General features: G+C 38.0%; 2 protein-coding genes across 3 annotated transcripts in view; one reads left to right on the top strand and one right to left on the bottom strand.

Annotated features, from left to right (window-relative positions):
* The window catches only part of vps35 (VPS35 retromer complex component), a 38733-nt gene extending 33482 nt beyond the window's left edge, over window positions 1-5251 (top strand). For both annotated transcript variants that reach the window (XM_051686284.1, XM_051686368.1), the window contains exons 16-17: window positions 1827-1970; window positions 4217-5251. In XM_051686284.1, coding sequence (XP_051542244.1) covers window positions 1827-1970; window positions 4217-4396 — 324 coding nt within the window. In that variant the 3' untranslated portion in view covers window positions 4397-5251. The remainder of the gene's footprint in view (window positions 1-1826; window positions 1971-4216) is intronic.
* A 1593-nt stretch (window positions 5252-6844) lies between these two features.
* hrh3 (histamine receptor H3) lies at window positions 6845-11918 on the bottom strand. Its single transcript, XM_051686487.1, has 3 exons — window positions 11553-11918; window positions 11295-11461; window positions 6845-9036 (listed from the first exon to the last, which is right to left on the bottom strand). The coding sequence occupies exons 1-3, from the start codon at window positions 11890-11892 to the stop codon at window positions 8122-8124; spliced, it is 1422 nt and encodes a 473-aa protein (XP_051542447.1). The 5' UTR covers window positions 11893-11918; the 3' UTR covers window positions 6845-8121.
* Between the last annotated feature and the right edge of the window lie 1399 nt (window positions 11919-13317).

Here is a 13317-nt window from a genome sequence, read left to right as displayed (position 1 = left end):
TGCCTGCTGAAACTTCTGTGTAAAGATGCAATGCAGCATTAAACCCACCTCAGAGCAGCCTTAAGCTTTGTTTTTGTCATGATAGAGCTTATATTTCATAATTTAGTTTCATATTTCTGTATTCAAAATTTTATATTTTAAACATGAATCTTTTATTATGTATGCAGTTGCAATTTCTGTGTAAATGCATTTATGCCTGCTCTGAACAGCATTAAACAGTCTGTGTAAATGCATCTAAATGCCAGTTTAAATGCAGCTTCTGTGCCACCTTGGCAGTGTAAAGATGGCTTTAGTAAACCATTCCTGGACCTTGCTTTGTGCACTGGAGCATTCTAATGCTGAAACATAAATGCCCTCACCAAACTGTTTCAACAAATTTGAAAGAAAACAATTGTCTAGAATGTCATTCTATGGCATGGTATTAAAATATGTCCACACAAAAATGACTGGATAAGCAAAACTAATTTGAAGGGGTCTCAGCTTTTAGCCATATAGTGTATATATGTAGTGTGACACATTTCTTTGTGTTTAGAAGATGAATAGTGCATTATAAATGACCTAGTCCTTTGCAGTGATCATTAAGATATACATCTGCCCCCCTTGAAATGGCACTTAATAGTGTGGACATGATGTGGATTTATCATTCATTTCTTTTAGTAAGGCTCAATAGAGAGTGTTGTTGCGACTCAAAAATGCACATGGAGCGATAGGACAAAGTCTTTCTAGCAAGTCAGTTCACTGTCAGCCATCTTTGGAACTCTCTCAGGAGGCTATTTCCAGTCATGCCAGTGCAGCACCTGTATACTTGAATGAGAAGACATAAATCTCAAAAACGGTTGGTCAAGATTATGATCAAAGAACATATTTCAAATCAGCAATAAAATGTGAAAATATTGGAATCGGGCCTGGGTAGCTCAGTGGTAAAATACGCTGGCTACCACCCCTGGAGTTCGCTAGTTCGAATCCCAGGGTGTGCTGAGTGACTCCAGCCAGGTATTCTAAGCAACCAAATTGGCCCGGTTGCTAGGGAGGGAAGAGTCACATGGGGTAACCTCCTCGTGGTCACTATAATGTGGTTCGCGTGGCGAGTAGAGCGCGGATCCCGTGGTGGATGGCGTGAAGCCTCCACACGCGCTATGTCTCCGTGGCAACGCGCTCAACAAGCCACGTGATAAGATGCGTGGGTTGATGGTCTCAGACGCGGAGGCAGCTGGGATTCATCCTCTGCCACCCGGATTGAGGCGAATCACTACGTGACCACGAGGACTTAAAAACGCACTGGGAATTGAGCATTCCAAATTGGGAGAAAAAGGGAAGAAAAAAAAATATTGGAATCATAAATTGTGCTTCTTAACCTCATATTACACTAAAACACGCAATTTTCCCGGCTTGTATAGCTAATGCGCATGCGCATGCGCTTTCTCGTGTTGATTGACAGGTGATGTCTGTATCTAAAAGGTGATTGGCTCTTTTACCTGTAAGGCGGGACTTCCTTACTACATCCTTTGACCATTGGGCGCTAGAGCTTCTAGAAAGCTTGGGCATTCCAGTTTCTCCAATTCATTTAAATAGAAGTAGCCTGTCTCTGCTAAATAGTATCTGGATAGGAGTATGCTGTTTTCCTTCTCTCAGCTCCACAGCATGTTCTAGGGAGGTTTGTGTTGCCCCTAACAACAGAGCTTCCCAATCCAGTTCTTAACCCCATAGGCGGAAGTGTGCAGAGCTTGTTTGAGTGATTTGGCCAAGATGAAACGGTATCATTTTTGGCAGTTAACACAGTAGTCCCAAGTGAAACCTCTGTCAATTTGTTTTTCTGCTGTTGTCAGATCCGTGATGGGAGGAGAGTGATGGAATGTTTGAAGAAGGCTCTGAAGATCGCAAACCAGTGCATGGACCCGTCCTTGCAAGTTCAACTCTTCATTGAGATTCTCAACAGATACATCTGCTTCTATGAGCGAGAGAATGATGCGGTATAACCTGTGATGATCATTCACCCCTTTTTCTTCTTCACTCTGTTTACCTCTTATTACTTGCTGTACTTCAACCTGTGTTCTTTGCTGTACCTCTCGTCTATCGCACTCGCCCTCTCTATGTTTCACAGTTTTGTCTGGCAAAGGCAAGACTAGATTATACCTAACTCACACTCATCGGAGAGGAAGCATTTGTATCAGTGTTCAATTTGGTGGGAGATTGAGTAAGGACTTGCCAGAGCACATCAGGGCCACAGGGTACATTTCTGTGCAGCTGGGCTAAGTGGAATCACAAGCCCACACACACACACACAGATAAACCTAAGGTGTGCCTATCTGTTATTTATCTCTCATTACTGAGGTCACTTTTGACATTTGAGTGGTATCCAAGGACAAGAGCCTCTCTAAATGTGACAAAACAACAAATGCACTGCATTTACATAATTTCCATCCATGTGTGACCTGTTAATATCCTACCATTATAAAAAGGATATTACTTTGTAAATAGAGCCTTTTTCCCCCCCAATGATGTTAACTGCTTTCTGTCTCTCTGGTCCCGTTTACACTTGACTATAAGTTGCGTCTCAGGTGTCCTGATGCATCCCAGACAGCAGTGAAACAAAAACATAAAACATGAGTTTGAAACATTGCTGGTTATGGTCATACATATAATGCACTTTGATTACATACAATGCTTGATCTACTGAAAAAAAATGTTAAAATAGAAAAATGTGATGCAACGGGAGCAGATCTCAATTAATGGTTTGCTGTACATTTACACTTTTTACGATTAGTTAATTGCAGCAGCTGTGATTGTAATTATGATTATTTTTCTGATTAATTGTGCAGCCCTACTTCACGGAACTTCTTCAGTAGTCGCTGTCACACAAAAAACCTTTTCAGAAAAATTAACAGCATTTTTCCTTTTAGAAGTCATGTGTGAACAGGACCCGTTGGAAAATATCAATAAATCACCTCTGGCAATTTCCCAGAATGAGAAGTTGTAGCTATAGCGGACAATTTAACGTATTCAGTGCAATTAATTATTTAAAAAAAATAATGTGTTAAAAATTAATCATGTCCCTGAATGGTAATAAGGAATATTCATACCATCGGAGCAATTCAAGCTTGAAGTACCACCTGTTTTCAGCAGAGGGCAGTAACCGAAACTCCAGCTATATAGGCAACGTGCAGCCATACAGACAACAAACCACACTCAGGTTTGCTTGATACCAGCAACAACACAAGATGGAAACACGTTATTGCATTCAAACACAGATGGATGGAGGGCAGTTCTGAATGCAGTGATATCGAGTTTCAAACCACATTTAACTTGACACGGTGACCTACAAACGTTGCTCATGATGTGACGCAAGCAAAGTGAGACGCTCCAAAAGCAACCATGTGACGTGCGTACACTGACACGTCCTTAAAAAAAAAACTCTTATAATAAATCTCGGAGAGATTGATGGATTAAACAGCAAAATGGATCGCTCTAGACTGTAGACCAATGATAGGCTTATCTTGAATAATATGGAAATAAACATTGTATTGCCTTCTTAAGCCACTTTTTGTTTTATCGGTGCTCGATGTCAGAATAGTGTAATGCATTTTAATTATCTGAATCATGTAAAATATATTTATTACACGGCTTCCTGGAATACTCAATTCTGATTGGTCAGTGGTGCCATCCAGCAGTCAGATATTGCTCTGAAAAAAACGCACGTCCGGGAATTAAGATGTGTCAGACCGCACATCCGGGTTCTGCGAGCCGTCTCCTGCTTCTCGGATCACTGTGCGATCTCTACAAGTAAGCTAATAAAATAATTTCAACTTAAATCAATGTTTCATGTCCATTTATTTGTTTATTTGGCAAGTAGTCTTGTAATAGGCTGAATAATGAGGAGTCAGATGATCATTTTTACTAAATAAACGCAAACCGGAGGTTGATGTCATCTGTTCAGCGATTTATTTTCTTCTCAAATTACATCATTTCAACTCAAATCAATATTTTATATCGATTTATTTATTTGGTCATCCCTTACATATTTATAATTATTTAAATATAACTATTTATAATGACTTAATCATATATTGAATTATTGTTATTTAAGGATATTTTTTCAGCAAACATATATAAATGTGGTTAATTCTAATAATTAATCAGCATATCATGTAATTAATCAACAGAAGTCATTGGAAGCCAGATTCTTACAGCATTGATTGTTAATATCTGTGTTCAATAGGTGACAGTCCAAGTCCTGAATCAGCTGATCCAGAAGATCCGTGAGGATCTCCCAAACTTGGAGGCCAGCGAGGAGACGGAGCAGATTAACAAACACTTCCACAATACACTGGAGCACCTGCGCCTGCAGAGAGAGTCACCTGAGTCTGAGGGACCTGCTTACGAGGGACTGGTGCTGTAGGAGCCTCACAATTCTACATTTATATTTGTGTACACACGCATAGAGAGATATATGTATATGCCCACATGTGCGCACCAGGGTATTCCAGCCAGGGGACAAATAAAGCCAAACCCACCCATTCCTCTTACTGTTCATACTTTCTCTTGGTTTCTTCATCTGTCTGTCTTGTCTAACTCTGTCCCTCCTTCTCTTCGATCTTGTGAGGCGTTTCCTTGTGTAAATTCTCTAGAGAACAGTGTAAGCGCTGGACTTTCTTTGCGCTTTTTTCAGATTACCATTCCCTGTTGATGCCATTCTTGCCATACTCTACAGAAATGAGCGAAAATAATAAAGAAATTATTTAAAAAACAAAGTTTTAGTGTTGCTTCACTACTTCCCTGCCTCGCAGGCCAAACTAGAGAAAAAGGCAGAGCTTTATTGAGCCATGTGTTGTTACGGTCTATGTTTGGAGGACCTACATTTGTTTTTCAGCATTAACATTTTAAATGCCATGCTGAGTTAGAGACATTTGTGTAACTAATGAATATTCTTGTTTCTCACTTCTCTCTCTTTTAAACTTGACATCTTTTACTCTATGGCAGACACTTTGGTGGAGTGGGACAGTTTGTTGACTAATACATGGAATGGGTGAACATGTGAATAGATTCTGTTAATGAATGAGTAGCTGTGGCTGTTGATCTAAATGTCAGAAGCCTTGTTATTTGAACCACCTTTTGCATCTTGTCTCTCTCTTTTTTTTAATTATGATCCTCCCCCTCCCTTCATATATTGTATGTATAATCTAATTGTAAATCAGTTAAAACAAAAAAATCATTGATTTCATGACATTTGCACAAATAAATGATATTAACCCCACATTCCTGTAGAATTATTATTATTATATTAAGCATCAATTTAGCTCTGAGAGTTGAAATGGTCTGTTATTATAGACATTGTGGTATATAGTGATAATGGTTATAAAACATGCAAACATTAACCCTAAAAAGCCCTGCATATCATATGTGATGCATGGTTTTCTAAAGCCTCTACTACATCAGTGGTTCCCAACCTGGGGTCCGCGATAATAATAATAATAATACTTTTAATTGATATAGCGCCTTTCCAGAGTTCAAGGACACTTTACAATAGTAACACAATAATACACAAACAAAGAACAGTCACAAAAACACAGTTCAGATAGCACAGTCACTGAGAGTGAATACATAACACATTAAGATAAATAACACTGAGAAAACAAAAAAGTTATAAGTTGAGATTTAAACTCAGACATAGAAGAGATGCTGTGAAGAGTCAGGGGTAGTGAATTCCATATATTGGGTGCTACTACGCTGAATGACCTGCCACCCATAGTAGAGAGGCGAGATCTAGGGACAGAAAGGAGTCCGGACCCAGAAGACCTAAGCAAGCGGATCAGGTTGTAGGGGAGAAGCAATTCACTAAGATAGTGAGGTGCCAGACCATTAAGTGATTTAAATGTAAGCAGGATTAGTTTATATTTGATGTGAAACAAAACTGGTAACTAGTGAAGTTCAAACAGGAATGGAGTAATATGAGCTGAGCGCTTGGTATGTGTAAGAATTCTAGCAGCAGAATTTTGAATATATTGCAACCTAGCAATAGAGTTAGCAGGTAAACCAATGGAGAGGGCATTGCAATAATCAAGACGTGAGGATATAAATGCATGACCCAGTGTTTCGGCATCTTTGAGACTGATAAAGGGACGAAGGCGAGCAATGCAGCGAAGGTGAAAGAAGGCAATTTTAGATACACATTTAATATGAGCTTCAAAAGTGAAGGAGGGATCAAAGATGATACCAACATTTTTTACAGTATTGGATGGTTTGATGAAAGTGCCATCAATATCACAACCAAAGTCATTAGGAATTTTTTTCGTAAGTGTTGGTGTTCCAATAATAATGATCTCAGTTTTATCCATGTTCAATTTTAGGAAGTTGGAGTTAAGCCATTTTTTAATTTCATTTACACATGTTGATAGTGGACCGGTCTGGAGAGTAGGAGCAGATCTACAAGCTGTACATATTTGAATGTCATCAGTATAACAGTGGTAACTGAAACCGTGGCAGCAAATGAGTTGACCCAAAGGCAGTATTATATATATATATATATATATATATATATATATATATATATATATATATATATATATATATATATAATGAATAGTAAAGGTCCAAGAACCGATCCCTGAGGGACACCTAATTTCAGGGAAACAGTAGGTGACTGATAATTTTGCATTGAATTGTAAAACTGTCTATCCGTGAGGTATGAAGAAAGCCAGGAGAGAGCAGCACCAGTGAAACCAATATCCGAGAGGCGGGAGAGAAGTAATTCATGGCAAACAGTGTCAAAAGCAGAACTAAGATCAAGTAATAGAAGAATGGAGAGAGAACCAGAGTCACCAGTGAGTAGCGATGTTTAAGTGGGAACTGATATTTATACTGTATATATTTTTATTTTACAATTTCGCCTTTTTTTTTAAACATCAATATACTGTTTGGTTTATTAATAAATGAACTGAAGCCAAACTCCCAAATATTAGGTATCTCTGAAAAGCCCAGGTAGTCTCTTAAAACACCCCAAGAATTACGATTTACGAAACTTAAATAACAATAGTCCTACACAAAAATGAATTGCTTGTTCTCAGGAGGATAATGACTTTTAAAGCCTGATGTTTCAAATATGATACAGAAAAAAATCTAATATTCAGAAAAATTGTATCTTTATAGGGTTAAAGTGTAAGTGTCCATTGGGTTTTCTGACTCTCATTTTTATTTGTCTTTCCATTTCAATAGAGAATTTCGCTGTACTGAAGAAAATATACAATTTTATGTTCATTTGCTATAGGACCTGAAATAATCCAGTATAAATTGTTTACCTTGATATGATATGTGTCACGTTTCTCCGTCGTTTTCCCAGTTGCAAGGAGAACTGCAGCCTTTGCCTGGAAACGCTGAACATCTGATATTCAGAATCAATATACAATTACTACAATGAACAGCATGGTCTATGATTTCATCTGAACTGTTCTCATTGCAGACTGGTATGTAGAGGTATAACAGTCCAAAATGATCATAAACCTTATCATTACCAAGGCAAGCATGGCAATGCATTTAAAGATACTTCCAGGCATTTGTACATTAAGCATGAAACATCCATAATGGTACTTGTGGCTTGCACAAAATGGAGTTATAATACAAAGGTTCAGGAGGAGCTTGCTCATGTAATCTGCCAATCAACCCACAGGATATATGGTATGAGCCGTCGCTTACCTAACTCTAGTGACAGTCTTTCAGGCATCCCTCCAAGTCGATCCTTTAAGAGTTCCTGCCCTATAGTTTCCTCCATATATTAAGTTGTCCCTTAGGAGTGTAAATTAGAGCTCGAGTCGAGCCTCATTCTCGAGCCCCTCCTTTGCGGACATCAAGCCAAATATGTTTACGCTTTATAACTCAAAGATTAAAAGGGCAGGCAAACTCATGAAATCTAATTTGGAAGAAATATAACAATGTCACTGCTTCATACATAAATGTGAGAGCTTGATTAAGTACATAAAAAGCTCTAAGCACTATAGTGTAAGCAAAGCAAACAATTTTGTGCTACTGTTAAATACTGATTTGATCAAACATTTACTGAGTTCCTGTACAAGCACATAAAAAAAAATATCCACGTTTGAAATTGTTTTAATCCTTATTTAGTTTAGAAGTTTAGTACTTCTGGTCAACGTTCTGAGGCTGTATTTTTGTCTTGCTTGGACACAGTAATTTGCTGAAGGCTCTTTTGAAGCTGCTGTGGCACAGAGGATACAAGACTGGATTGATGGAGGAATTTATCCACAGCAGCCAAAATGACATCTCATAAAGGTAGTGCTGGACACACTGACCATGACATGCAGCCCGAATGATCATCAATAGAGTATAAGGTGCCCAACAGAGTCCAAATACACAAACTATCACAGCTAGAGACTTTGCAACTTTTTTATCTCTAGATAGGCGAAAGCGGCTGGCCAGACTTGCAACCATATCTGGACGGTGTCTATGTGATCCAGACGAGTGATCCACATAATGAAACTGCGCCTCAGTAGATGTCAAGAGCCTATCTCCAACCTGTAAAGGAGGCAGGTCTGCAATCATGCTGTCTTTTCGTTTAGTCTGTCTGCCGTTGCCAAACTCAGCGGCAGACACCTTTGCTGTAGAAGCCAACGAGCAGATTCGAGACCTTGAGGGTAACTCTCCGATCCCTCTTTCCTCGACTGGCCTTACAAAAAACACACGCTGCACATCACCAGTTCCAAGCGCCCTCATCTTGAGACTCCTGAGTCGAATATAAGGAGGCTGTTCTTCCCTCATGGCACATCTGTTGCGTATGTTGATGTAAATGCTGAGATTGAAATATGTGACACTTATAAAAGGCGTGAAGAACTCGACAGCAGAGGCAGTCATAAGAAAATACCAGTTGAAGTAGAACTCGGCATAGCACTCTCCATCTGGCACTACACTTCCTCCAGCGATGTGCTCCCAACTGATAATAGCTGGACCATAAAGAAGAAAAGCTGCCAACCACACGCAGAGCATCTTTAAAACAGCCTCTCTAGTGATCCCTTTTTGGCAACGGTAACTCACCTGGAACAGAGATTTCTAATTGAATTAATATGCATTACATACAGGATTTAGATCAATATAGAACAGCAATATAGAGTCCCAAGTCATGTCATCTTTTACCTGCCAACTGAAATAATTAAATATTATGAATAAATGGATGCCACTGTGCATTTATTTCAGAGGCAGAAGCAATGAGTTCATGCCTTTGTGTATTACTGTGTACTGGGATGTAAATAAATGTTGACAGATGATAGTTAATATGAAAGTGTGCATGACATTTGCCCACACAGTTATGTAGCTGTGCCTGTGTAAATAATTATGTCAGAACATGTAATGGTATATAATAACATATCTGTGTTGTTTTGCTTCACCTTTACGTGACAAGCTGAGGAAAACGGTAGGCACTGCAAAGGTTAACAGCGAAACTCAATGTGTATGTGTAAACTACACATAAATCTTACATTTATGATTTTCAGTGTTTTCATGCATCCTTTTTTATTTTGGTCTTATGGTGGCCTGATCTCCAATGCCACAGCCAAAATTGTGATGGTTCTCATGCCTGTTTTCATCACTAGGTGGATTTTGAAACTGCAGCACTGAACATATACCAGTACTTATTTCCACAAATATTCTAACATTTTGGTTTTTGTAATTATTTACAGTTTATTATTTGTGTGGAAAGGCATATTTAGCATGTTTCCACATTAAAATTAATATGACGGACCAATTAAATATCATCTCATTGTAAATGTTGTGACTGCACAGTAGTCATCTGTGTTAGTGTAGTGACTATTGTCCTAATCTGATATAGTATACTGCACTGTAATGTTGTTGCACTCGAACTGTAGTTGTGTTGTATTGTGCTGACAACCAAGGCAAATTCTGATGCATTCCCTGTAATAGCGAATAAAGTTATTCTGATTCTGATCTCTGTGTTATTGTACTAACTGTACTGTGTAAATCTCTTCTTGTACTGACTGTACCGTGCTAATCTTTGTGTTATTGTATATACTGTGCACATCTATTATTGTATACAAGTGATTATTGGGTAAAGCAAGGCGTAACCAAACTCATATTTTGTTATATTTTGTGCTAGTGGTGGCTCAGACTCCTCATTTTGAATTGATTCACCAAATCAGATTTTGACAGATTAGGATCTTTTTTTTTTATTTAAAGGGATTTCCATAGAAATCTTTCTTTTAAAGGAATATTACGAATTCAATACAAGTTAAACTCAATCGACATTTGTGGCATAATGTTGATTAGAACAAAAAATAATTATGACTCACCCCTCCTTTTCTTTAAAAAAAGCAAAATCTGGGTTCCAGTAAGACACTTACAATGGAAGTGAATGGGGCCAATCCATAAACATTAAAATGCCCACTGTTTCAAAATTATAGCCACAAGACGTAAACAATATGCTTGTTGACGTGACTTTATTGTGATAAAATCGCATCTTAAGCTTTCCTGTGTAAAGTTATAGGCTGTAACGCTATAAACCCTAAAACGATTGTATAAATTATGATTTAAATGACTTTACAGCTCAAATAGTCCACAAGTTTCACGGCCCCTAACCACATCCTCCACAGTTTTAGCAATAAATGCATTGAGTTAATATGCGTTATTAATAAAAAATGTATATCCTTTCTTATATGCTAAAATGAGAACTTTCCTGACCAATGACTGATTAAAAAAATACATCATTTATATGTTAAAAATATATTTATTTTTTCCATGATTTGTCTTCTTTATCTTATTTATGTAGGCAATACATTTTGGTTGGTTTAGAAGTATATATATATATATATATATTTGTTTCTTTTTTTCTTCACCTGTTGTCTTTAAGACTCAGTGATTGTATTCATACATTGTTTGATATTTAACATTTATATAGAAAAAAAAATAAATAAATCCGCAGTTTTAGCACCATTTATGGACTTTTCAGATGGTCCCTTACCCACCGTAGGCACATTTTTCAACTTATATCAATGTTAAATTAGCGATCTGGAACGATTTCACCGTGACGCCATCTGACCAGCTTAAATACTGGACGATCCTGTATTTTACGGGACGGGTGGCAACCCTAACTGTAAGTGCCTCACTGCTTTGTTGTTTTAAGAAAAGGATGGACGAGTCAGTTACATTTTTTATTGTTACTATATTTAATCATCATTATGCAATACATGCTGTCGATTGAGCTTAACTTGTATTGAACCCGATGTATTCCTTTAAGTCTCAATGTATGAACATTACAGTTTGTGTTTTTGCGCTGCACTCACCGCTTTAGTGACTGACTGAAACCTGTCGAAACTGATGAGCACGATGTTGAACACTGAGGCGGTGCACAGCATATAATCCACCACCAGCCACAGTTTACACAGACCTCTCCCAAGTCTCCACTCACCCGTCAGCACATAGGGGATATACACGGGGATACAAAACCCTCCTGAAAACCCATTCAAATCACAAAAACTATTAATCGAGACTATAGTTAATAAATAAACACTGAGATGCAAACCGTCATCAATATCACTCACCGACAAGAAAGTCCGCTATGGCCAAATTTAAAAAGAAAAAGTTGCCTTGTGTGCGTAAACTTTTCTCAACCACAAAAGCTAAAATTACAAGCGCGTTCCCGAGAACCGTGGCGAACACCAGCAGCGTCATGAGCACCGTTAGGAATATAGAGGTGGACGGAGAAAACTGGCCATACTGTGCGCGCCGGTTCTCAAATGTGTCCAAGTCACCGAGAGTCGTCCCGTTTTCTTTCTCCGACACGGTCCAGTTGGACGAATGCGGAATTCCTGATTTCCAAATTAATGAAACAACTGTAGGTATCCCTGGAGGGTGTGCCACGGAAAATAAAGAGGATTGCATTGTGTTGCTGCTGATGTCCTCCGTCAACAAACAATTATGCATGATAGTGAGCAGTGCGTAAAAGCTCATTGACAGCGAGTGGCGCGCTCGGCACAGGTTTTTATAGCGTCGGGAACTGCGCGTTCATTGGCTGATTATTCAACGCTGTCTGTCTGTCTATCTGTCTGTCTATCTCACACATCAATTTTTAAACTAACTTTCAGACCAAAGATCAAAGTTTGTCTTGAGAAGCTTTACATATCTAGATTTCATAGATCGCTGCATGCCATTATTTGTAATCCATTGTTTTTTTTAGGTTTCAGCTGTGAAAAAGTATACTTTATAACATTCATCTGATCATTATAATAAATTTTGGCTGCAAATCACCTGAATATAAGTTACCTTAATTTCTGCTATACTACACTAGTCAGTCAGTGTTGTCTTTCAAACACCTCTCTGCAACGTTTATGAAAAGATAAATGAATAATAATAATAATAATAATAATAATAATAATACTGAATCATAATGGAAAAATATTAGTCTCCAAATTAAACCTAAAATAACCATTAGATAACGTTCTTTATAAGTTCATATTACTGTAGGTTGCTGTCAAACAAAAACCTTCCTGAAATGTTCTGAGAAGGTGAGTTTATGGTTCTAAAAAAATAACCAAACAGGAGCCATACACTAACATTAGGGGAACAGTCTGTTTTGCTGGGTTGATATCGTGAATGTGACACTACAGTACATCTTGAAGATGGACCTAACAGGGACAAAGGGAGGCCAAACCCAGAACTTTTGAATAGCAATGTTCACAGCTGACAGACCATCAGAACAAATTATACCTTGCTGTACCTTGCCAAGTGGGGTATAATATGAGGAAAGACATTCATTCCTTACTCTCTTGCTGGACCTCTAAAACTAAATGGTGATGTTTGAGTATGTCATAATTAAAAACGTGCCCAAACTGAACAGCAAAAAATCTAAATGAATACCCAGTAAGGTCAAATAAATTCAGAGATTTAAATGGCAGATCTCTTGAGAATCCATTAAAGAGACATGAAAGCTATGTCAGGACTAATGAGCTGCTGCATGTAAAATATACAGCCGCTCATGTAGACAATCCAGGGCTCTCTAAGCTTAGTTTTTGCGAAGACAACACTATCTCTATGTAGCAAATGTTGTCTAAATGCTTTATTTTTCATTTTTCATCCCTTTGCATTCATTCTGTGTGTTTTACGCAGCTAAGGCATGCATAAATAATTTCAGTGATTGTATTGTAGCATAATAATGATCTCCTGACAAACTTAATTACACAGATTTACTGTTCACTAATGGAAAACTGTAACCTAGCCTCATACGTTACTACAACTACATTTTTGTTGCAGTGTAATCATTCTAGCCCGATCTCATGAACATTATGTGACTGTGGCATCATTTTTGCC

This window comes from Myxocyprinus asiaticus, chromosome 1 (assembly GCF_019703515.2).
Source record: "Myxocyprinus asiaticus isolate MX2 ecotype Aquarium Trade chromosome 1, UBuf_Myxa_2, whole genome shotgun sequence".
NCBI classification, from domain to species: Eukaryota; Metazoa; Chordata; class Actinopteri; order Cypriniformes; family Catostomidae; genus Myxocyprinus; species Myxocyprinus asiaticus.
The sequence above is the reverse complement of the archived record's forward strand: the minus strand, read 5'-3'. Positions and strand labels throughout refer to the sequence as shown.